Source organism: Lygodium microphyllum, chromosome 11, assembly GCF_053477565.2.
Source record: "Lygodium microphyllum isolate KBCC chromosome 11, Lygodium_microphyllum_v1.1.10, whole genome shotgun sequence".
Taxonomy (NCBI): domain Eukaryota; kingdom Viridiplantae; phylum Streptophyta; class Polypodiopsida; order Schizaeales; family Lygodiaceae; genus Lygodium; species Lygodium microphyllum.
In genome coordinates, this window is record NC_141145.1 from 77,695,574 (window position 1) to 77,722,419 (window position 26,846).

General features: G+C 41.1%; 1 protein-coding gene across 3 annotated transcripts in view; it reads left to right on the plus strand.

Moving 5' to 3' along the window:
• Positions 1 to 26,846, plus strand: part of LOC148028990 (IQ domain-containing protein IQM1-like) — a 46,090-nt gene that overhangs the window by 13,685 nt on the left and 5,559 nt on the right. For all 3 annotated transcript variants that reach the window (XM_087687782.1, XM_087687781.1, XM_087687780.1), the window contains one exon: positions 11,687 to 11,779. In XM_087687782.1, coding sequence (XP_087543908.1) covers positions 11,687 to 11,779 — 93 coding nt within the window. The remainder of the gene's footprint in view (positions 1 to 11,686; positions 11,780 to 26,846) is intronic.

Sequence of the window (26,846 nt, forward strand, 5' to 3'; positions counted from 1 at the left end):
AGAGAGTTGGTAGAGGTGAGTTGGTGGGAGATGCCATACTCCTTTTTAGAGAACTTGTGGGAGGTAAACTTGCCATGGCTCTCACTCCTCATGCAACCAAAATGATGTCTAGTTTGGTTATGAACTAGCAACACTCAAGAGGAAAAATATGTGAAAGCATTTGATTTATGCTTGAGAAAGGAAATCCACATGTATCTAGAGAAATAATCCACAATAAAAATGAAATAAAGCGCGCCATTTAAGACGGTAGTGGATATGGGTCCACAAAGATCAACGTGAATCAATCTCAAAGGAGCCTTAGTGAAACCGGTCTATGACTCACATAAAGCGGTAGTTCCTTCAATTAACACCTGGTCTTTACACACACACACACACACACACATATAAGCAGAAACCTCACTCCCTTGCTCAATACCAGATTGGCCCTGAAGACTGCCGTCCCTCTCAGTATTTCTTTATCAATTAAAAGATGGAAAATTACAAAAATGATAATGTTTCAAAATACGTAACCTGTGAATAGTTGGTTTTCATCTCTTCTGAGTAAATCCCAGCTACACAGCTCCAGATCAACATCGCTTTTCGGAAAGCATTTTCTGTGACCAAAACTCAATGATTATTGTGCATAATTGTAGTCTGCAGATCTCCAAATTCACTGTTCTTACTGTTCAACATGTGACCAAAACTCAATGATTCGCGTGCAGAATTATAGTCAGCAGATCTCTGAATTCACCGTTCTTACTGTCCAGCATGTCTTGCATTTTCTATGACCAATACTCAATGATTCATGTGCAGAATTTCAAAGAAAACACAGAATTGTACCTTTGATAGAATCAGCCCATCATGCGAAGCATTTCCTTTGAGAATAGAGGGAGAGTTGATCGGAGGGAGCAAGCTCTACCTCCGTACTTGAGTCAGAGACGTAGAAATACTCTCCATGGCTGATTTTTTTGCAGCAATCTGCCCTTAGCTCCTCAAAACTTCATTCACCCATCTATCTCTTATGTCTATTACGTTTTTTTTAATGCTCTCTCTTTCTCTTTTGGGAATTTGTGCCACATGGCATACATGTAATAAATTTCCCGTTTAAACCTTTTGGTCTAAAATTCTCCATGATATGCCTATTACTTTTTTTTTAATGTTCTCTCTCTCTCTCTCTCTCTCTTTTGGGAATTTGTGCCACATGGCATACATGTAACAATTTTCTCGTTTAAGCCTTCTGGTCTAAAATTCTTCGTGATCGGTGCAAAATTTGACCTTGACACAGACCAAAGAATTAATCCTCGTGCAAAAATGAAGATAATGACGCAAACAGATTCTGGGGTCCAAAAATAGCAACTCCCTAAATTTTAGAGATGGTGACCCTTGCATTCCTCAAGTTGTTTCGAGCAACTTTTTATCATTGTGACCACATCAAAAAGTGTAATGTGGCTCAGTTACGGTGACTTTTATTCTGTGAGCATTCTCACATGTGCATCTTTTTTCTTGGCCAGACTCATTGTCCTGCACTATCTCCAGTGGCTAAGCACACAAGCCCAAACCACTGGCATTCTATTCTTCAGTGCCCATTCAATATGGAACCGATCCTAAGGCTTAGACAAACCATTAGTCCAATTTGTCCCAATGGCTGCCTCTTTTGGCCATGCAAAGATCCCGGCTTATTCCAAGAGAACTCTGGGTATAAGAAGCAACAATAACAAAAAAATAAAAATAAAATATTTATATAAGTAAATAAAAAAAGCAACTGTAAAAAGTATCACCACCTGGTGACACTTAGCTCTATGTGTGGACCGTTGAGAAAATGGGATATGGTGCTATTTCCTAGGTTGACATGCTTTATAAATATCTTGAGATAGCTTCTGGCCTGGAAGACCTTAACCATATGATGATACGACAAGTAAAAATGCTAGAGATGCCCAGTGTTTGTAGGCTCTTGTGTAGATGGCTAAAGTTTTCAATCGATGGAACTTAGAGCCCTTGGTTGTCGGCTTGGAAAGAAAGTGTGTTGTGGTACAAGTCACTAGGCCGTACCTCACTACAAGCAATCACTAATCTAGTATGAGAGTAAGGACCTTGATTGTGGTTGTTGTAAAGATGATTGCTCATCCCAACTGGCAAAGCTGCTGAAATGATAAACAAGTTCACTCTGAGTTGGGGGTCATAGGGCATATCATCCAACGTAGCATAATCTGGGCCTTGATTAGTGGCAAAACTGGCATGATCGTGAGTATGAATCTTGATTGAGGAGTTGTTTCCAACTTGAAACTCCCGGCTCTAAGAATGTAGGAGATAATGTCCTCTATGGGGGTCATATGATGAGTGGCTCCATCGTACACAATTCAAATAATAGCTGAAGTACTCGGTTGTGATGAGTGGACCTTTGTAGTCATGTCTAGAGGCAACTTGCAGATGTGGACAAGACTCATATCCTCAAATATCTATGGAGATGATGTGGGTCTATGCATACTAGTCAAACAAGCCTTCTAGCATTGAGAACACTGTTGATTGTGATGGTTGACCGGTGGCAATGTGAGTTTGACCTGTCTTTTGCCCTTGAGATTGGTTGCCATCACCCTGTCTCTCTTGTAGGGATTGCCCAACTGAGGGGAGGGGGAATGGCTAGCCTTTTGATAATGTTGACAAGACCAATTTTTCTTTGGTATTCTCTATCACTGGGGTTTGAGAAATGATTGGGTGTTTCCTTGGGTCTCACTAGATTGATTTTGAGTTTCAATGGAATTTTGAGTTTCTCTCTCCTTTCCTTGTTGCCTCTTTGGGGAAGAAGCAACAAGAGTCCCCTCTACAGGAGGTGCCTCATGAAACTAATTGAACAATTGAGTGTAGCGCTATAGTTGACACTCAAAAAGTCGTAGAACGTGGGCATAGTGGGCTTTGAGATCACTTGCTGCACAAAGTCGAAATACTTCCTTGGCTTGTTTAGAAACAATGTGACTTGGTTATCAAAGGACTTGCGAGTCCTTGAAGTGGAGAATTCAGCAAGGAGTTGTCGATACTTTGCCAGTTTGACCTTCAAGTCATCCCCAATAGTGATTTTGAAGTTCTGAAGCCAATGGTCTAAGTTTATTCGACAAGTTCTATTCCAAGCTGCATAGCGGTCAATCAGGTGTTTCCAACGTTGAAATGCTAAGTCAAGGTATTGAAGTCGAGAATGAAACTCAAGCAATAAGTCCTACATCATCTCAATAATAGCGCAAGCATTCCTATCCTTCATGAGCAGACCACTTCAATTGGAACAAGTGTAGTATTAGGTTGTCGTTCCAACCCTTGCACGATATCCCATAGGTTTTGCGAGTCTTGGACATGTCTCATCAGATCTGACCAAATAGTATAGTTAGACTGATTAAAATGAGTCTTACCATTAAATGCATGCTTTGCTGATGAGGACGAAGAACCATGAGGCATTTGAGAATATGGGTATGGATAGTGTGTGTAAGATGATGGAGGTGGAGGAGGTAAAGCAACAAGAGGAGGGTAGGTAGAAATAGGCATGGGTGTCCAATGAGTGCCGATTGATGGAGAGGCATTGGAACATGAATGTTTTTATAAGGTATTGGTGGAGGTGGAGACATTGAGACACATAAGCCCTGTTGAAATGCCGGTTGGTGCTAAGAAATACCCTAACACAGAAACATAAACAGAAACCGTACAACAAAGCACAGATTGATAAAAGAACACAATTAGGGTTAGGGTAACTCAGAGACAATGAACACAGTGAATAAATGAAGTGATATAACTACTGAATAATACGATGCTCATGCAACAAACACACTATGCAATGAATGAATACTGAACCTCGAACTCCTGTATCTCAAGGATTAGGGCAGGGGTAATAAGCTGGAGAGAGTGTCGTATTCCAAACGGATCCCGAATTGTAGCAAGGCAGCCTCCGGATGTTGAATACCAACAAATGCAGCAGTGAGAAGCTGGATCTGATGCAGACAGTAGTGAGGATTTGAAGTTCACCCTCAAAGATCCAACTTGAAAAGATCCACCCAATTCATGTGTCTTGGTTTATAACGCAGGCAGCAGGTGAGAGAAAGACTAAAAACGCAGGACAACCAGCAGGAGAGAGAAAGACAAAACATAGGCAGCAAGTGAGAGAAAGACTAAAAACACAGGCAAGACAGCTTGCAAGAGAGAGAGATTGAAAACGCTGGCAAGAGAGCCTGCAGGAGAGAGAAAGACTCTAAATGTAGGAAGCAGGATTGTAATGATGTGGCAAGCTGTACGGCAACAGGTCTGCACAGGAACAACAGTTGCCTGACTGAAATCGGCTCCAAACTGCGTGAAGAGGGCTGGAAATCAGGCGCCAATTGATGGAGACAGCAATGGACAGCTTTGGCTGAGATGTCCTCCTCGAATGGGGTGTGGGCAGCAAGTTGAAACACTTGAAATCTGCAAAAACGAGATTGAGGGAAGAGTGGAGGGCTGGCTGCCAATTTATAGAAAACTAGGATTCTAGATCCTCTCCCACTTAACTCTCTCGATCCGCTCCCCATTTTAGGGTTTTGGCTAAAATAAGCCTAAAATAAGCATGTTTTGGGGCTGTTTAAGTGACTAAGTGCATTTCTTAGCACAACAGTTGGGGCACTATATAATGAGTAGGTAGTCACTAGGTAAAGCCATAGAGGCAAATTGTAGTACTAAATGCTCCAAACTCGAAGTTGTCCCTATGGGGGGATAGCCCGAAAAGTGTGTGTGTAGGAGGACGAGCCTTCATCATGGATACATCATTCGGATAAGGGAGGAGAGGTTCTAATGGTTGTGCCCAAGTGAGGAACCCTTTGATGTGGTGTGTGTAGTGTAATTAGGTGCACTTAATGGAGGTTGAAAGGAGTGTGCGGCAAAAGACGAGGGAGGGATGAGTGGGAGATTAAATGGATATGTAATTGGTGTAGTAGTGGAAAATTAGCTAGGTTCCTTTTGTCCATTAAATGCAAATGATGATTCACTAAAATCAAATTGACCATGAGATGTAAAAAGGAAATATAAAAATGAAGGAGTACTCACTAATATATCTTGCATCTTTTGCTTACATTTGCTTGAGTTCAAATGAAGAAATCTATCTTCTTTGGGGCTTATGAACTAATACTTGGTTTAAATAGTTCCTTTATCCTGAGTATCATCAATATTTGAAGAAATCTATCTTTTTTAGGCCTTATGAACCAATTCTTGGCTTGAAGAGTTCCTTCATCTTGAACATCACCGATATGAGCATCACCGATATCTTGCGAAAAAGGAGAAGTAAATTTAAAAGATTGAGAAGTGTTGTTTTGCGTATCTAACATAGGAGCGAATGAAGGTGTAGATGTGTATGGAAGAGATGAAAGAGTAGAGATGGAGATGAAGGTGGTAGAGAGATGAAGGTTTTGTACTGGATGACCAATCCTTTGTGAAGGTGAAAGAGAGAATGGCAACAACAAAACATGTAGCAATGTGCAAATGTGAAGTGTAGGAGTGAAAGCAACAGGCAAAGAGAGAGAGAGAGAGAGAGAGAGAGAGAGAGAGAGAGAGTAGGCTCCACGTTTTTGTGTATCAACAAATGTGTTAGTACACAAAGATCCTATGTTTCTCACTTTGATGGAGAGTCTCAAGCACAACTTGATGGGGAAAACAATCAATCCAAGAATAAAGCAAGTGTCCAAAGTATGCTACATGTTGAAGAATGCTCATGCAGTAGGTGCCACTTGGACAGTGTCTCTCATGGGAAAATTGTTCACTTGCCCAAGCGCCCTAGCATAAAGATGATGAAATCATGCAATGCAAAGGGTAATATACAACGGGGGGAAGAAACTGATTTCGAAGACAAAGTGTTGAAGCTTGTAGAATACCAAGAAGGGTAGAGAACCCCCTCTTAACCTAGATGTAGATGCCGAAGAAGGAAGAGCCTGATGTCGGTCTTCATATGGTGCCGAGAACCATAAGGAATGAAAGAAGATGAAGTGGATGGGATCCCCACTAGAATAGCAAGGTAGAAGTCACCGCCATGATAGCATCAAGAGAGATGCTGCACGATCCGTCTTGGGAGGAGAAACCACCATGCTGGAAGAAGAGCAAGCACTCCGAGGATGATGAAACCATGAAAGGAATGGTGCGCATCCCCACGTCTCTAGCCCAGGTAGGACCAAAGCAATTTGCAAGTTAGCTCTACATAAAAAACAAAACCCTGTAAAAAAGATGAGAATCTGCAAACACAGAGGTTAATGGTGAGATGCTCCAAAGCAAAACATAACAGAAAGAAAATGTAACTCAAAATAAATGCAATGAATGTGTATGTGTGTGAATAAATGCAGCGGAAGACAAAAGAATGGAAAAGTTAAGGACAATGAATCTTATAGGCTTGGCTCTAAAGTGCAAAAAATGAAATCTAGATTGACCTAGGATATCCGAGAGGACCTAGAGACATGCTAGTCTAAGAAGGTGGCTACCATCGCATACATCGAGAAGCAGGGCTCTGCCAAGGGAACACCTAACGAAGTGGAGAGGAAGGTGAGATGGATGCATGAAGTGCAATGGGATCGGAACCTACACACCAATCAACCAATCCCTCAAGGGTAGTGAAAGAGATGGGTTGCTGAGGCTGTACTCGAGCCACATGTCCAGCAGTAACAACGGGTGCTGAAGGAGCAAATGAAGCAGGAGTGGAAGGCGTAGCCCCATTGGATTGTGCAGTTGCAGCGCTTTGCTAGGGCTTTTTAGGTGGAAGACCTTGGGCCTTGGAGCAACACTCCTCGTCCACATGGCCTGTCGTTGGCAGTGTGTGTAAAACCGGTTTTTCTTAGGGAGTTGCTAGCAAATAGGTCTAGATTCTTTGGTTCCATCTAAGGAAGAGGAGTCACCCTTTGATTGGCTTGCCTTTGCATCTTGCAAGTTCTTTCCATTGGTGGTTTTCCCTCCCGAAGAAGAGGCAATCAACCCCCTCTGCTCTGAATAAGGCTGCGATGAGGATTTCTTGTGGACTTGATTATGCAGCCTCGTGTAACGCAAGGACTGGCACTCAAACTCATAGAAGGTTAGCAATCTGGGTTGATAGATAACGTGTTGAATGAAATTGAAGTACTTTTCGGGCAACTTATTCAAAATGAATGTAACTTGATCGTCATTTGACTTTGGAGAGCTAGTAGTGGCGAACTCGGCAAGTAACTGCCTATTTTCAACCAGCTTGACTTTGAGATCATCCCCTTCCTTTATAGAGAACTTTGGAAGCTCAAAGTCGAGATTGATGTGCCGAGTACAATCTCAAGCCACATAATGGTCGAGAAGGTGACTCTAACACTCTGATGCGAGCGGAAAGTGTTGCAACTGAGAGTGAAACTCAGGAAGTAATCCTTGCATCAGCTCAACATTGGTTGTGGCATTGCGGACTCTCCATTGACGGATGTAGTCACGGTGAGCTAGTCGGCATAGGCCCTAGACCAATGACGAGGTCCCAAAGATGTTGAGACTCCAACACTTGGTGCATGAAATTAGACCAAATGGTGAAATTTGACCCGTTAAAACATGTCTTGTTGGTAAAGGCATTCTTGGCCGTTGCAACAGGAGTGGTAGTGCTTGGAGATGGATAGTGTGAAAAAGTGTAGTGTGGCTAGGATGGGGGAGTGGAGCCCACTCGAGAATGGGCCCTAGAGTGCCCACCAGGCATGCGGGTAGTGTGCAAGGTGGATCCATAGGTAGGGATGGGTTGACTAGGCATGGGCATGGTAGCCACATGAGGAACCCAAGGAGGTGGGATGCAAGAAGTGTGTGTGATATGCTCAAACGAAACAAAAGCCAAACGAAACGGAAGGTGTAGATGTACATGAATTTCGTCTGTTTCGTGAGCTCCCTCTATTGAAGTTCACATATGCAAAGCCATCTGGATCTTGTACCTCAAAAGAAGAAATAGGTGAGGGTTTTGAATCATGCAACACAAAAGAATTGTACAAACCTGACATTGGACCTGGCTGAGATGAGATGTTCCAAATGCCATGTGTCCTCCATGATCGGAGAGGTTGTCGGTCTCACCAACCGGTCTGAATGTGGTAGCAAAACTGGTAGGAGAGATGTAAATATCACCGTACTTGTTGCGATAGTACTTCTCAAAGTCCTTCTCTGTCATGTTAGTGAACTTTGGAATGGGAGTAGAAGAAGAAGGTGAAGGTGAAAGTGAAGTGTCGTCCCCCTCACCAAGTCCATAATACCGTCTCAGGGTCTCCAATGATGGAGAAACCTGATAGGACATCATAGAAACTGGAGAAGAAGGTGTCTGGGACATTGTGATTCGGTTACGAGTTGTATTGTGTGCCTCGCACAAAGACTAGCTCTCCACAATATCCACAGTATATTCTTTACAAGAGCACCGCCTGTGATACCATGTGAAGAAAACTACTAGGGTTTGCACTAAGGACACAGAGTGTACGACCATGACAGAAACACAAAGAGACAGACGTAGACACAGAGAGCAAAACTCAAACCCTAAATGCAAAACTCAAAACTCAAACACAAACAAAAGAAGGGATAGAGAGAACACAACTCTGAAGTGAATTAATGTTGTAAATGAATGTAAGAGTGTACAGTGTGCTCAAGGGCAGAGCAATGTCGGAGTGACGTCCACCGGAGACGGATCCCAAGTCTATGACCACCAGTCAAAGTGTCTAAGGAGATAGATGCTGTAAACGCAAGTGACAGCAGATGCTGATCAGCAAACGCAAATAGTAGGAGTGTGTGTGATGGCTGGGGGACTGTCCTAGACAGCAAATGCAGATCTGAAATTGCCGCAGGATGATGAACAGCTAACGCCTAGGCTGCATAGGTGCAAATGCAGGCTGAAATAGTGTTTGATGTGGCTAGCAATAACTAGATTATCAGATCGCAGCAGATAATGATGTTGCTAGCAACTGACGTTAGCATGGATGAACGCGCCAACAACAGGAGCAAACACGGATGGAGTGGCAGCAGTCACAAGGGCTAAACAGCCACGTGGGAGGAGGTTGATGGCTGAAATTTGCTTGTGGAGTGAGAAACCTACACATATAGGATGAGGCTGAATGGGGGCAGCTTGCCTATTTATAGATGTAGAAGGGTGCCCCCAAAAATTAGGGTTTTTGGGAGACCATTGAAACTCACTCGGACCACTTCCCTTTTTAGGGTTTTTTATTAATTAGGTGTGTCTTGGGTTTGTTTAAGAATGCTAATCGGCTAAAAAGCGTGTTTTAGCTCAACATGTGGGACCCAAGATGCCAAGATATTAGTTGATGCCAAAGGTAATAGTTGTAATAAGTTATGCCCAATAGGTACTAGGTGGTACTTGGTGTCAGATTTGGGCATAGACCAATTTATTGGCCACTAATGTCAATAGTGACATTAGAGACTAGCATTCATTAATTACTTTAATGCCAATCTAAGGGTCAATAATTGCTCAACGATACTTGGGAGACATGCTCAAGGACACTTGGGAGTCAAATTGGCAAAGCCAATTCAATTATTGGGTATTTTTTTAGGCAGTAGAATGATTATCAAATTAATTTTTAAAATGAATCTTTTGAAGATTAATTTAATAAGTTGGATAATGCTGAAAAACGGGATTAGAAGGCTGCCACTTGGCAAAACTTGCCCATGCAAGAGGAAAAAACGTTTTTTGGGCTGGTGTAAGTTTATTCCAACCATCGTGAGAGAGAAGAAGGTTGTTAGAGAGCAAGGGGATGCTGTTGATGTGATTTGCAACCACCAAGGACCATTCCTATAGCGAGTGAATAGTTTGGAGCCCTCTAGGAGTAGTTGGCATCATCGCAAGGTGCTTCTGGTACAGGTGACAACATATAGGAGGGGGCAACAATCTTTTTGGTGATCCTAACTTGTAGGTGATAGCTTTCATGGTTGGCGGGTGGCAGTGGTCCTGTCAGAAAAAGAGTTTGGGATGCCTTACATGTCAACCACTCCAATGGGAATCTTAGATATAGCTGATTTCATAAAACAGATTGAGGAATATATCAATGCTTGGGCTCCCATCTTATCGGAAACGATTGTTGATTTTGAGTCGTACATCGCGAATCAAAGTAAATTTGTTTCACAAGCAGCCTGGTTTTCAAAATCTATTGATTGTCAGAATCTAGGTGGAAAGGATGCAATAGTTGTTGGGGATGCGACCCATGCAGCCTCTATTACTAAAATACTTGTTAAAGAAATGGGAATTCGTGTCAGTGGTTCAGGTACGTATTGCAAACATGACTCCTAGTGGTTCCATGAGCAGGTCCAAGGCCTATGTGATGAGGTACTCATCACGAAAGATCACACCGAAGTCGGGAATGCAATAGCTTGTATAGAGCCCTCCGCTATATTCAGGACTCAAATGGAATGCCACATTGGTAAATGCATTGACATTCCGTGTGGGGCCATTTCCTCACCGGTTCATATCCAAAATTTTCCATTGGGATATCGACTGTCTTTAGGTTACGAAGGAGCAAACCAAATAGCCGATTCAGTTTATAATTCATTCAATTTGGGTATGGAGGATCATTTATTAGATGTATTTGGTGGTCATGATACAAAGGAGGTTACTACAAAGCCATTATCCAACGGAAAAGACTTGGATTCAACTTGAAACTTTTTTTTTTCCGGACCCCAAGGCAACGAGTGAAATTTGAGAAATTGATAGTTGGAAACTGGTAGTTTTTAGTATCTAACAATAGAATAATCCTTGAATTCCAGATATTATGGTAAAACTTTGCTTAAAAAGATATGGTGCAAAGTGACGTGTGACTCGGTTATCGGGATCCTTTTTGTGGGAAGTAACAACCACCATTTCTACATATTTGGAATGTTTTCACTTCAAGATTTGTAAGAAGATCCTCTTTATTGAATGAAACTTGAAAAATAATATCGTATTTTAAGAATTAAGTTTCCTACGATAGAAATGAAAAAAATATCTATGGTTATTTCTGTAAAATGAGATTACTAACCTTCGTAACTCCATGATTGTTCAAAATCAAGACACTGTCATTTCATATTCCAATCGAGACCTTTTATTCCGTGAAATGGAATACACTAGGCTGGTTGATCCATGGCATGCACAGGTCAGGTTTAGGGGAGTCTTGGGTGAGTGGACAGTTGGTCCCACTGATGGTTGAGCTCACACCTCGTATAACAAAGTGGGATCTAGGAAAAGTAGGCTTGAGTTTGTATGAGACTATAGTAGATGGAGAACACATCCTTGGCTCATCTATCATTCTCTCACAACTCTATGCTCAGAGTATTGTAATAGCATATGCCTATAGGTCTAGATAGATTAAAACAAAGGCAAAAATGAAAGAAAGTTTGCAACAATGTTGCCTGAATTGAGCACATCACGTGCATGATATGCTGTTATGGTGTATGAATAGATGCTTGGAACATCCAAGGTCATTCACTACAGTGATTTCTGAAGTTTCAAAGGGTCATTGAGCAAACATTCTATGTGGTTGGGAAATTCAGCTAATTTTTTAGTTGTTGGAAGTACCAAGGAACCTATGCCTATGTTAAAGGTCTAGATGCTCTCTCAATATTTATTGTTTTTACTTTGTGTCAATGTTCTCTTTTCATTGTGTTCTCTCTCTTGAGGGTACTTCTGATCTAGGTTGTTGTAGAAGTTTTCATTATTTCAAAAGTGACTAAGTGTTCTTATGGCTTGTGTTTGGCTTGTTACTGTTTGTAGAAGAAGAAAGGGACATTTCAACACTCAAGTTTCTTAGCAGGTGGTGCCACCAAAGCTGCTGGTCGACTTCTTGTCAATGATGGAGTTTTGGAGGTAGCTTAGACCCACCCATAACTTATATTGATTTCTTCTAAGTTTGAAACGTTTGGTATGCTAGCTCCAAATGTTGATTTTATATCTTACCTCCAAATGTTTACCTCTTCTTTTGTGCAACTTTCTATATTTGTTTATTCCTGAAGAAAGGTTGATAGTCTCATGTATCTTGAAAGAGCAATTGATTTATCAACAGCGCTATGCAAAACAGTAGAAATTTGAAGCTTCAGTTCAGTTTAAAAGTTCCTTAGTCGAGGCTTTACTCCAGAAGACACATTGTTTAAGCACAATCTTCTACAATGAACTTGTCTTGAAGGCAAAAGTGCAAAATGGAGGAACGAAGGAAGGATATACATAGAAATAATCTTGTTTGCTTTTCTCTGCTTGCTTATTTAAATGCACCCAAGTAATGATGAACTTACTCTCTATTGTGCTCAATTTTTTCTAGTGCCCTCTCTTTCTTTAGCTTCAAATTTATTTTCCTTTTCTCTATTATATACCCTGAGTGGCTCGCTTGAGGTTTAAATGCCAATCTTAACCACTGGTATCATGTTCCTCCCTTATGCCAATCTTAACCACTGGTATCATGTTCCTCCCTCCCAGCCTCAAAATCAGAGAGTTAGCACTACCCACTTAAATATGCATAGCTGAAGTCTTGCAGCTGGATTAGATTTCGTTGGAAACATTGCGCATTGTAAGCTGGAAATCAGGCTTGGAGGGTTTGTGAAACTGCTGCCACCATTGGAAGACTGAAGTTGAATTGTTGCCACCATTTTGCTGCCTGCAGGAACGCGGGCTATAGGTGCAAATACCTTTGAATAGTTTGAGCTTGCCCTTTGTGCAAAACCCTTGGCAACAAGCCTAGCCTTATGCTTGTCAAAGGTGCTATCAACCATGTCTTTGGCCAAATAGACCAACTTTACACCAATTGTGTTCCAGTTTCTTAGATGCAGAACCAATTGCCAAGTTTGATTACGATCAATAGAATCAAGCTCCTCATGTATAGCACGACACCATATATTTTATGCAAGAGCCTCATCAATAGTGGTAGGCTTATGACCCTCTAAAATCGACGACATAAGAGCATAGTTTACACATAGTGACTATTGTGCTTGGCTTGCATCTTGGCTGATCTACATGGGCCGGTTGGAGTATCGAGAATGTGAGTCACTCTCAAATCGTGCATAAGCTATCAATACCACAGTGGAATACTAACAGGCCAATCTTGCTATGATGGAAACCTTGAGGTCTCTAGTACTTGTAATGCACTTGTATGGGATAGGGACTTCCTCTCATTGGGCAAAGGTACATCACCCTTATTGGAAGAGGGTTCTCCCTCTCATAGCTCAATACCCCTTGAATAAACCTCAAGGGGATGGGGAAGGAGTGGGAATACTCGAAGAAGAAGGAATGGTAAGGATGGAAGGGGAGCAGGAGGAGGAGGAGACGAAGAAGTAAAGTCAAAAGGTAACCTAGAAGGGAGGGGAGGAGCTCATGGTAGGGAGGGGTCAGTCGATGACAAAGATTCACTTATAGAAGCATCACCTTCTTTAATGGGATTGTTTGAAGCCGCAGCCTCATCAAAGATCACATCCCTACTCACCTCAATCTTTCTCTTAGTCAAGGTATAGAGCCTGTAACCCTTCATGGTCATGCTATAGCCAACGGAGATAAATTTCTTTTTCAGTTGAGGTTTCCCCATTTCATCTTAGTCTACATGGACATAAGCATCATACTCAAAGATGCAAAATTAAGAGAGGTTTCTTTCCAAAGAGAGCCTCTTAGAGAGTCATGTCCTGTAAAAGTTGATAGTTAAGACTTGTTGCAAATGTGATTCGAAGTAGAAACTCTTGGTAGATCACGATGCTTGGACCAGCTCAAGCATGGTTTGATTGGCACACTCCATTACATCATTCTTATGTGTGTATGTCCAAATGGGAATATTCCATATGAATACCATTTTACTTGCAAATTTAGTCAAAGACTTTGGAGCAAAACTCATTGTTGTGGTCGGCTTGTACACCTCAAACTTTTAAAGTCGTTTGCTTTTGAGCATATGCCTTCTTGTAGAAGTTGGAATATACCTCTATTTTGTAGGCCAAGAAATAAGGCCACACATACTTGCTAAAATAATGAACAATAAGCATTAGATACTTGGCCTTCCCAAAGGAGATTGTGCCTAAAGCTCCACACAAGTTGGTTTGCACCAACTCTTAACGGAGTAACCTAGGGATGAGGCTACCTTTGTTGCTTGCCCCATAAGAAACTAGGGTATAAAGTGTGGATGGGGGAATATCTAGAAGCCTTGCATGCGATATTCTTTTGAGAAGCCCGTTGAATGGAGTCAAAGTTTACATGCCCATAATGGGCATGCCAAAGTAGCGCAAGCTTGTGGGAAGTTCACATAGCAAGGGTGGTGAGCTTGTAAAGCCTACCCTCTTATGTACATATCCAAAGAACATCACCTACAGACGAATCCTTTTTGGTGACATCATCTTGGGTGAAGACAACTTGAGTATCTAGCTATCTCAAATCATGGATAGAAAGAAGGTTAAAGCCCAAATTAGGTATATAAAGAACAATGTCAAAAGAATCATGACGATTTGGTACAGGAAAATAGTGCCTACTCCTTGAATTGGAACTGAAGAGTTGTCATCAATGATGATAGAACCCCCTCTAGCACACATCCTAGAGCCAATCTAGTCAATAGGCCATACGTGAAGAGGTTCCACTATCCAACGGCCATGGCTTCTTTGTGGAAGAAGTAAGTGTGTTATCTTTGACCTCAAATAGATGAATGAAGATAAGCTTTGTAGTGGTTAGGGTAGCCTCTTTGGAACCCTCCTTTGGCTTCAAATGGGGGTTTTTTGCCAACACTTCTCCGCCGAACAAGTGCCTTTCCCATAGTGTGGGCATTTTGGGTTGGACTTCTTTTCATTATTCATCCTTCTTATTAGGGTAATAATGGTGGGCAAAGGTCTTCGGATGGTAGAGAGAAGAGAGCTTCATCTATTCTCTTGCAGATGCGTGAAGTTTGCGCACATGGATAAGAACATAATTCTGTAGGCTCATGAAAAGAGAACTTAGGGCTGGAGTGTTGAGCCGATCCCATAAGGCAGCCTAGTCCATCATAGAACCAATCTTGGGATTGTCAACCACTAGTCGAGGAATAGGGGGAGTAACAAAAGACCATAGATCAAAGGTATTGAGAATGCACTCCACTTTGCAAGATTAAAGGGAGGAATTCGGCCCATTGAGTTGATCTTCTTTTGGCAATGAAGGAAGAAGTGACACTTGTACAAAGGGTGCCATAATGGCTATACGACGGTTGGAAGTATAGGCCCTATGAGAAACATGTAAAGAGGCTAGAGGGGGAGAAGGCCGCTCTAATGCTCGAGACCTGTCAAAGTGAGATGGCTCTGCTCTTCTATCATCATTTCACTTATTGCAATGATTTGGCGGCTAAGAACACTTATCTTTAGAAGAATAGATAGACTCCTCATTTGAGTCATCAAAACCATTGAATTGGTGGTACTCCATAACTCTTGTAGACCTGGAATTACACTCAGAGAATTTGTGTTTGGTATTGAGTATCCTGAAAGGAGGGTAAATGAGCTACACCTTGCAAGAAAGAGTTGTAGATGTCTTGCACACTTCATAGAAGGCCCGAACAAAGCAGCAAGTTCACATTCTTCGTGAGCTGTGACAAATCTGCTCCAAACAGCAACTGAAGTGTGGTCTTTTGTTGGCAGAGTCTCCAAGTCCTCATTTTGGTGAATGATACCATGTAAGAGTGCACAATGGAACTGAATACAAAAAGTGGACCGATTAGTCCTTGCACACAGCCCAAGGCATCAGTGAGGGTACGAGATTAAGCTGATGACCAATGGCAGCATTGAAGATGGAGGAGAGGCTTAAGTCAGGGTGTTCTGAAGCAATCTGCTTCAGAAAATGTGTGTGATGCAGCAACCAGTTGCCCTAGCTATTTATAGCAGGAAATGCCCAAATCTGGCCAACCTGGTCAAACTGGCCCCTAAGATACTGGTGACCGCATTTCCAGCAATAGATGAATACCCGCATTCACATGAAATGCTGCTCTTACAATAAAATTGCTGATCACGTGCTAGGTATGAACAAGTCCTCCTGCCACTGAAATGCATGACGCTGGAAACTGATCTCTGACAATGTGAACACACCTGAAACTCATCAAAAAAGAAATACACACAAATAGAATGGGCTAAAGATAGACGGAGTGTAGTGTGGTGTGTAGTGTGGTACGATGGGCGATTCAGTGTGATAACTAATACGATGGGGCAGAGAAGAATACAAACTTAGTTCCATTCAAGATAGAGGCACGAGATACGTTTCTCCTCCCAACCTTGCCTAGATATTTGCTGGCAAACCCCATTGTGATCCGATTGCCAGCCGTCAACTCTTGGTGAGTCCTACTATTCTTGGACTCTCATTTATTCTAGGCTCCCCTAAACCCCGTTCGGGTGCCCAAGGCCCCCGGATGGTCATCCCTCTCGCCTGTTTCCCGTAATTTACCTTATTAATGTAACATTTCCTTCCCCTTAAGAATCGGTTTCGTCCTTGAAAACGATACTTGGAAGGTGTAAATTGGGAAACTTTTTCCTTAAGGTACTTACTCGCTCCCATGTTGAGCTTTCTTTTGAACAATCTTTCCATTTGACCAAACATTCTCGATAAATAGTATTCCTTGTTCGTCTGTTACGAACATTTAATATTCTTTCTGGTTCATGTGGATTAGATTGGTCGTCTAATAGCTCCTCAATGTTATCATTTAAGATTAGATTATCCAAATCACCCAGCTTCTTCCTTAGCTTACTTACATGAAAAACTGGATGTATTTTACTACCAGCAGGTAGTTGGAGCTTGTAAGCCCGTTCTCCCACCTTTTTAAGTATTGTGAAAGGACCACAATACCTGGGTGACAGCTTTGGACATTGTCCCGTTTTCATGGTTTTAGTTTGTTCAGGCACTTTAAGATAGACCAATTCTCCTTCTTCAAAGGAGATGTCTCTTTGGTGAGGATCTGTATAAGTTTTAGCTCGATTTTGAGCTTTCTTAATATTTTCTTGAGTGAATTTTAGTATACTATTCATATCCTCCAAAAAATCCTTGGCTGCCTGAACCTTTTCCTTATGCAGTCCTACTGCATGAGGAGCTTTGGGCTGAAACCCATACATTAACAAAAATGGACTATATCCAGTGGAAGAGTGCTTGGCACTATTATATGCAAACTTTGCTATCGGTAAATACTCTTCCCAATTAGTTTGCCTTTTACTTACATATGCCTTGAGCATATCTTCAAGGATTTGATTAACCCTTTCAGTTTGCCCATCAGTTTGCGGGTGGTCCGCCGTACTCATGCTAAGTTTAGTATCCAGCTTCCTAAATATCGCACGCCAAAATTGACTATCAAATTTTCTATCCCGATCAGAAACTATATTTGCCGAAAGACCATGCAATTGTATATGTTCTCTACGAACAATCTAGCCAATTCTGGTGTTTTAACATCTGTTGAAGTTGGAATAAACCTAGCCATTTTGGTTAACCTATCCACAATGACCTACACAGAGTTGTGGCCCCTCTGTGTTCTGGGTAATGCAACAATAAAATCCATGGAGATACTCTTTCATTTTCCCGAAGGAATCTCTAATGGATGGAGAAGTCCTCCCATTTTCAATCTTTCAGCTTTATTAACCTGGCATTTATTACATTTGACCACATAGTCAAGGGCGTCCTTATTCATTCCAAGCCAATAGAACTGCCTTTTAATAAGACTATAAGTCTTATTAACTCCTGGATGTCCCGCGTTAGGGGTATCATGATACTCAAAGAGTATCTGGCGCCTTATTTCTTTATCTTTCGGGACACATACCCTACCCTTGTAGAGTAAATAACCATTATCAATGGTAAAATTCTTCCACTTGAATCCGGTTTGAGCAACCCCTGATGCTCCATTTCTTTGTTGAACATCCTCAGATATTCCTTCCTCAGTGGAGGCCCTTCCATTTGGATCCCCATTTTCTATTGCTTCCCATATGTTGGAATATGCCGGATCAACTTGGCATTTTCCTTTTAAGGATTCAAGCAAATCAGAAGTGAATTGAGTAAAACTCAATTAATTTATGATGGGCATTCTGCTGAGTGTATCAGCCACTATATTATACTTTCCTTTTCTATACCTTATCTCATAGTCGAACTCTTGGAGGAGTTCGGCCCATGTGGCTTTACGCCCTTGTAGATACGGTTGGTCATTAAGCCACTTAATGCTTTCATGATCCGACAAGATCAAAAGTTTGGCACTGTACAGATAGTGCCTCCATTTCTTCATTGCATGTACTATTGCATACAACTCCCTCTCATAAACAGAATAATTCTATTTTGCACGATCTAATTTCTTGCTTTGAAAAGCAACTAGTTGACCTTTTTGTAATAAGACCGTGCCTATCGCCTTATCACTGGCATCGGCTTCAACCATAAATGGTTTTTTGGGATCCACAATTAATTGTAGTGGAGCTGTAGCAATAGGTACCTTAAGTTTTTGAAAACTTTCATTTTGGTTTGTTCCCCAATTAAAGCTCTTTCCTTTCCCTTTAAGTTGGTCTGTCATTGGAACAGCTATTTTGGCATAATCTCGAATGAATCTATAATAAAATCCAGATAAACCTAGGAAGATGTGCAGCTCTTCCAGGTTCCTTGGAGATGGCCATTCAATAATTGCCCTTACTTTTTTTGGATCCATCTTGATTTCCTCTTTTGAGATAATATGCCCCAAATATTTGACCTCTTGTACGAAAAATTCACATTTAGTTTTCTTCGCATAAAGGGAATGTGTTCTTAACAGTTGGAATACCAATTGTAAGTGTTTCAAATGTTCTTCTCTTGATTTACTAAAGATCAAGATATCATCCAAGAAGACTACTACAAAATGTCCTAGATAGGGCCGTAACAGACTATTCATCAGCTTCATAAAGGTAGTTGGTACATTAGTGAGGCCAAAAGGCATCACCAAAAAATCATAATGCTCGTATCTAGTACGAAATGTTGTCTTAGGAACATCTTGTGCCTTAATTCTTACTTGGTGATAGCCTGATCTTAAATCTATCTTTGTGAAGAATTTTGCCTCTTGTAATTGATCAAAAAGATTTTCCATTCTGGGCATAGAAAATTTATTCTTCACCGTTATCTTATTAAGTGCTCTATAATCAACACAAAGTCACATAGAACCATCTTTTTTCTTTACCAATAAAATTGGCGAACCCCAAGGTGAATTACTGGGTTGTATAAACCCTTTATCAAGGTAATCCTTAATTTGTCTTTCAACTTCTTGGTGCTGTGTTTCACTTAACTTATAAGGTGGTTTAGAAATAGGGTGTGTATCCTTATTTGTGTCAATTGGGTGATTTATATCACCCCTATCTGGTGGAAGGCCACTTGGTAAATCAGAAGGAAACACGTATTTAAATTCATCTAATAAATCACTTAATTCATTATTTACATTAAACTCACAAACATAAGAAAATTGTTGCTTTATATTACAGAAAGTAAAAGTGTTTTGTACAGGAAGAGACCATAACATATATACCTCACAAGCTTCCTTCTTTATCAACTTTTGAACCTCAGTGGAACACAACAAAGGATTATCAGATACTTCATGTTCACCTTGAATCACAAAAGTCTTACCATCCCTTTCAAATTCCAGTGTATTATGATGATAATTACATTTTAAGGATGGTTCTAGTTCCCATAGCCACTCCCTCCCTAAAGCAATATCGGCTCTTTCTATATTCATAATTTGAAAATCAAGTTTATCTTTATATATCCTTAGATCTCAATTTCCAAATTGGATACCATTGTATCGCATATTTTATTATCTTGACCTTGCATCATACGAACAACATACTGATGCCCACTCTTTTGTTGGGGAAGTTTTAATTTTTTGACAAGTGCATAATTTATGAAATTGTGGGTAGCAGAGTCATCAATCACGACTCTAGCCCTCTTTCCAGCTATCAATCCATGCACTCTAACTAAATCATGTGGCCCAAAGGTAGGCTGCCATATAGAAGTTGACATACAACATTTGTGTTGTACATCCTTGTGCAAAACCTCTAAAGATTTATACTTTTCATGCCCCTTTAATTCTAGAGTCTGCACTACATGGATTTGTTTTTCTTTTCCCTTGCCCTTGTCCTTATCCTTTCCTTTATTTTCCCCCTTTTTCCTTTGAGGGCAATTCCAGGCAGCATGGTTAGGGGATAGGCAATTGAAACACAGCTTTTCTTTTTTGGCCTTATCAAAGTCATCTGGACTTAACTTTGGCCTTACATATTGTTTCTTTTCAAAAGGTTGTTTCTTGCCCTTTAAAAATTGGCATTTTTCTTTTGAATTTGCCTACAAATTCTGAGGTTTCCAATTCCTTAGTCTTGGGCTCCGTATTAGTGAGACTAGTGAGTGTACCTGGACGCGTACTATCTTCATTGATTAATGCAAATTTAATTGCCTCTTTAAGCGTCTTAGGTAAACTCCTTTTTACTTCCTTTTTTCAGGCCTTATCTAGTCCCCTAATGAATCCTCTTGTCTTTTGAAATTCATCTATTCCTTCCAATTTGAGGATTATCTCACGATATTCCTCTAGATATGTCAGCATGTGTCTTCCCTTTTGTCTGACATAATCCCAATCTTCCCAATTTCTTTTCATTTCATTTTCAGGAAGGAATTCTTTCAAAAAGACCGATTCAAATTGAGCCCAAGTTTTAGGCATTTTATTTTTTCAGGCCTTATCTAGTCCCCTAATGAATCTTCTTGTCTTTTGAAATTCATCTATTCCTTCCAATTTGAGGATTATCTCACGATATTCCTCTAGATATGTCAGCATGTGTCTTCCCTTTTGTCTGACATAATCCCAATCTTCCCAATTTCTTTTCATTTCATTTTCAGGAAGGAATTCTTTCAAAAAGACCGATTCAAATTGAGCCCAAGTTTTAGGCATTTTATTTGCCTCCTTTAATGTTTGCCACCATTTATATGCCTTCGGCCCCAAAGTTAAATTGGCCTCCAGCGCTTGGAGATGTGGTGGAGTATTTTTAAGTTTGTGCAAATCTTCCCATTTTTGGAGAAAATTAAAGATAGTGTCTTTATTTCTATCTTTTTCCTCCCCGTGAAACTGAGGGGGTTTCATATATTTTAAAATTGGATTATCCCTCAACTTGTAGTGGGGTTCCTTAGGATCTCGCATAGTCACATCCAAATCTTTCAATGAAGATGGGATATCCGAGGTTTCTATCTTATTTTTATCCCTTTCTAGTAATAAAGTTAATTGAGATTTTATTTCAGTGAGTGTTTGAGTTAAAAATTCCATTTGAACCCCCTGTGCTTGCACACGAGCAGTTAGATCATCAAATTGTTCTCGTGTGGCAAAAAATTCTTCCCGCTGTTCTTCTTGTATCTCCGTTTCATGGGAATCTACCATAGGGTGGTCCCTAGAACTGGAACCCTCAATTACTCCCTCTTTCCCTTTCTCTTCCATTAATACACTGGAATTGGAAAGCAATTATAAGAAATTTGCGTACAAAGTAAAGTACTTCCCTGGTTATAGTGACAGGGCAACTGTTGTTGGCTTTTAATAATAACCCCGAAGAGTGAGGGATAATTTGTCTTTCCCAAACTGAGCCGGTCACGTTGGAAATGAAACTTATTGGCAGAAACACCTAGTAAGGAGGGGCTAAATATACCCCTTCTTAATGGCCACGTGAACCATCTATACGTCTTCCCTGAATTCGTTCTCTGCCCAAACTGTATTTGTCATACGACTATTCTGCAGTCGTTACACAGTAACTTGCAGCCAGAGTTGGTCACAGAGACGCCAGACGGTATAGTGCCGTTTTTCATTTGTTGCGCCTCACGAAGTAAATCATGTCCAGAATACGGGCATAAAGCGTGTGGGGCACCGTCTTCACGCTGGATAACGGGTGATGTGTCAAGTAACGACTTCACGCCAGATTCCGTATGACGTGTCGTGTGGGCGTCAGAAAGAAAGCTTCACGTGAAAACAAACGGAAGCGGGACCCGGGGGCTCTGAAGGAAGGAGGACCCAACGGTTCTGAAGGAAGGAGGAAGGAGGATCCAACGCCTGCTCTGATACCAGTGTAGTGTGGTACAATGGGCGATTCAGTGTGATAACTGATACGATGGGGCAGAGAAGAATACAAACTTAGTTCCATTCAAGATAGAGGCACAAGATACGTTTCTCCTCCGAACCTTGCCTAGATATTTGCTGACAACCCCCATCGTGATCTAATTGCCAGCTGTCAACTCTTGGTGAGTCCTACTATTCTTGGACTCTCTTTTATTCTAGGCTCCCCTAAACTCCGTTCAGGTGCCCAAGGCTCTCAGACGGTCATCCCTATTGCCTGTTTCTCGTAATTTACCTTATTAATGTAACACAGAGAGATCCTGTCTCCATAAGACTCTATGGAGCTCCCTCAACTAGGAGATGATGGACTAACAAAATGCAAGTAAGGTTGGTCACTTAAGAGGCACACCTCTGATACATCTTTTCCTCTTAAAGTCCAATCAAAGTAGGAGAGGAGTCTGGTGGTGGCAAGGTCCATTAGATTTAGGATCCTTAGGCTAGTAAGGCTAGTCATCTTGCAGGATCCTTAGGTCTAGTTGGGCTTGTAGAATAGCCTAGGTAGAACCATACCCGATCATTATGTATTTCTGTGGTTTTACCTGCTATACTTATATTTCAGTTAAAGATTGATATTGAGGGATCTACTGCCTTTGACTGTGCTAGAGACATGGATTTTCAGCCCTGACATGGTGGCTTTTGTGAGGGAATTTGGTAGGGTCTGCAGAGAGAAAACAGTATGTGTACAATGACTAACAATGACAAAAACTTAGGAACTCAAAGAATAAATGAATAATGAGGAATGAGATTGATATACAAGACTTAGCTACTTGTTGGTCTGAATTGCAAATTAGGGGTTTAGTAGTTGAACAGGAAAGAGAAAAAGAGAGAAAGAGTGCTTGAGCTGTAGGATTCACCTCCCAACCTTGGCATGAGCACTATAGAGTACTTGCTGCTAGTATATGCGAACTCTACTATAGATAATTACCCTTTCCAATTAGTTTTCATTTTTACCTACATATCCACGAAGCATATCTTCTAGGTTTTGGTTAACCCTTTCAATTTGACCATCAGTTTGGTGGATGATTCACCATACTTATGCCAAGTTTAGCTTTAGCCTCCCAGACACAGCTCTTCAAAAGTGATTATTAAACTTTCTATTTTGATCAAAAACAATATTTGCGGATAGGCCATACTATTGGTATAGGCTCTTTATGAACAATCTAGCCAGTTTTGGAGTTTTAATATTAGATGAAGTTGGAATAAACTTAGCCATTTTGGTCATGTATCCACAATTACTTACACACAGCTGTGTCCCTATTGTGTCCTAGGTGATCCAACAATTAAATCCACGGAGATGCTCTCTCAATTCTTAGAAGCAATTTCTAAAGGATGGAGAAGGCTTCTTAAATTTAACCTTTCAATTATTGATGTGGCACATAGCACAAACAATTACATAATCTAGGACATGTATATATTCCAAGCCAATCAAACCGCCTCTCAATAAGATTATAAGTCTTGTTAATGCTTGGGTGTCCTACTTTAGGACTTTCATGTCATTGATAAGAGTATCCATCGCAAAATTTTTTGTTCCTTTTGAGTCATACTCTTATCTTTGTAGAGCAACTAGCCATTATATATGGCATAGTTCTTCCACTTGAATCCCTCTTGAACATCCCTTGACAAGTCTTTTTGAGCAGCAGTTCTTTCATTAGGATCCTCTATTTCAATGGTCTTCTGTATGCATGATCAATTTAACATTTTCCTCTTATTAATTCAAGGTGAGAAGTGAAGAGAGTATTCATTTCTCATGGACATTCTACTATGGAATCTAAAATAATGTTGTATTTTCCTTTCCTATACCTTAGTTCACAGTTAAACTCTCGAAAGAGTTCAGCCCATCTTGTCTAACGGCTCCCCGATGGGGGTTCTTTTCACCTTTCCCTCACGGTTATCGGTGACTCACTAATTTACTATGCTCACCTTGTATAAATTTCTTGGGTAATCTCAATAGATTGAATCACAAAATACCCCAAAGTTAGAGGTTAAGCAATTCTTTAGCATCATTGAAAGGAAATTGCATTATTGTAGTTTGATTTGTAAGCCGCTTAATGCTTCGTGGGTCAAACAAAATCATCACTTTGGCACCATATAAACAACATGTACTATTAGTGTAGTCGGGGACCTTTGATGCATTTATCATTTTCTTGAGATGTCTGGAGCAATAAAATAGTTAATTTTTCTTAATTCCCATTTAGTATAGGCCCTAATGCTAGTGATAAATAAGACTCCTAACACTAGTGATAAATAATACTTAACTGCTTACTAGTCTGATTTGCAAATCAGCATTTGAGCAATCGAACAAGAAAGAGAGGAGAGGGAAAAGAGTATGTTGTGAAGAAGAGTGTGGAGGCACTGCTAGGGCTTGCATTGAGGAAACATGGAGTGTACGACCACGATAGAAGCACAACGAGACGAACACAAACATAGAAAGCAAAACTCAAACCCTAAACGCAAAACTCAAAACTCAAATATAGAAACTCAAAACACAATTAGAAGAAGGGATAGAAAGAACATGAATCTAAAGTGAATGAATGATGTAAATGAATGTAAGAGTATACAGTGTGCCCAAGGGCAAAGCAGTGTGCCCAAGGGCAGAGCAGTGTGTCAGAGAGTGATATCCACCGGAGATGGATCCCAAGAGCACGAGTGACCACCAGTCGGAGTGATCGAGTGAGAGAAACACCAAATGTTGATCACTAGAGTGAGGAGACCGAGGCGACTGCAAAGGATGATGCAGGCAAAGAAGCAAAACGTAGTTGTAGAATGCCATAGTAAAACGCCGCAGTAGAATGCAACAACAAAACGCGGCAGTAGAATGCCGTAGTAAAACGCATTAGCAAAACGAGGTGATGGTAGTAGTCGTAAAGGTTGGACAGCCATGTGTGTGGACTAATGGCTTAAATCTGCACTCAAGGTTAAGAGACTTGCACAGATCGGATTAAGGCTGAATCGATGCAACCTTTCTATTTATACATGATAGACCCTCCCAAATTAGGGTTTCATTGAACTCTCTCGAACTACTCATTGTTTTAGGTTTTTCATTAAATTAAGCTTATTTTGGGGCTATTTAAGTGGCTAATCGGCATAGAATGTATTTCTTAGCTCAACATCCCCTCTTAGGCCCAAAACAAGGTGAGAAAGAAAGGCCAATCCAGTTTGTCCAAGGTGTTCCACCCTAAAGTAGGCAAGGCATCAAAAAAGGGTACACGATGGCTGCCTAGCGGCCTACCAAGACTACAGGGGCGATGGTTATCTGACCAAGGGAGTCTAGTAGTCACCCTAGAGAGCATAGGGCATTTGACAAAGAGTGATCATTGGCTGCTCTCTAGTAGCCTACCATGCCCTACAAGGGCAAATGGAACTACAATGAACTTGATTTAAAAAAATAAAATAAAAAATAAAGTCAGAGAGAGTTTGCAGTCGATTGAGTAGAAGACTGAAGAATGAGAACGGATACTTAGGTCCAACCCATCACAAAATTTACAAGCTACCCATCCACTCTTAGATGTTGATGACGAGGGAATGGTGAGGAAGTAATGGTTGTGTATAAACCGCTGGTGGAAACAACTTACGATCCATCTAGTGGTACTTTGCACAATAAGTATGTTACATGCTGTGAAATGTTCATGCAACAGGTGCCTCTTGGAGAGTGTCCCTAGTGGGAAAATTGTTTACTTGCTCAAGTGCCCTTGTACAAAAATGTTGAAATCATGCAATTCAAAGGATGAATGTACAAACCGGGGGCGGGGGGGGGGGGGGGGGGCGATGTCGAAGACAAGTTCCGAAACTTGTAGAATACCAAGACGGGTAGGAATCCCCTCTCAATCTGAAATTGTGACGTTGAAGGTTGAAGATGAGCCAAATGTCGGTATTCATGTGGTGTCGAGAAGCATGATGAGAAGAGGCATCTCAACTGGAAGAGTGGGTAGAAGTCACCCCATGATAGTATCAAGAGAGGTGTTGTACGATCCATGTCGGGAGGGGAAGCCTCCATACTGGTAGAAGAGCAAAACTCCTGCGAAGATGAAACTATGAATGGAACTGTGCGCATTCCATGTCTCCAGCCCAGGTAGGACTAGACATATTTGTATGTTAGCCTTGCGCTAAAAACAAAGTCTGCAAAAGAGAGTAACATGTGCAACCACAAAGGTTAGTAGTGAGATACTCTAAAAAGAAAAACAAATCTGAAATGAAGAAAAAACTAAATGAACAAGTGCAATAATGCAAATATATATATGTGTGTAAATGTAGTGTAAGACTTGAAAATGAAAGGCTAAGTGTGGAGCCACCATTGGATTCGTCAAGATGGGGAAGAAGGCTTAGAAGGTGTAGTGGAGTACTTGGGAATGGATGTGTAAGGGGCAATAGGATTGGTGCTAGCAGACCAATCAGTCAACCCCCTCAGGAGTAGAGTAGGATAGCCGTTGAGGTTGTCTGTGTGCCATATGTCCAACAGACGTGGGGACTGAAGGAGTAGATGGGGCAGCACGGGGAGGTGTAGCTCCACTAGATTGTGTAGTCGTAGTAGTTTGTTGGGGTTTTCTAGGAGGAAGACCTTAGGCCTTGGTATGTCACTCCTCGTCCACATGGCCCGACCTTTGGCAGTGAGTGGAAAACCTATTTTTCTTAGGAATTTGCTACCAAAGGGGTCGAGGTTCTTTGTTTCCGTTGAAGAAAGTGGTGTCACCCTTGTTTTGGCTTGCCTTCATGAGAAGAGGCATCTCGACTGGAAGAGCGAGGTAGAAGTCACTACCATGATAGTATCAAGAGAGGTGTTGTATGATCCGCCTCAGGTGGGGAAGCCTCCATGCTGGTAGAAGAGCAAGACTCTTGTGAAGATGA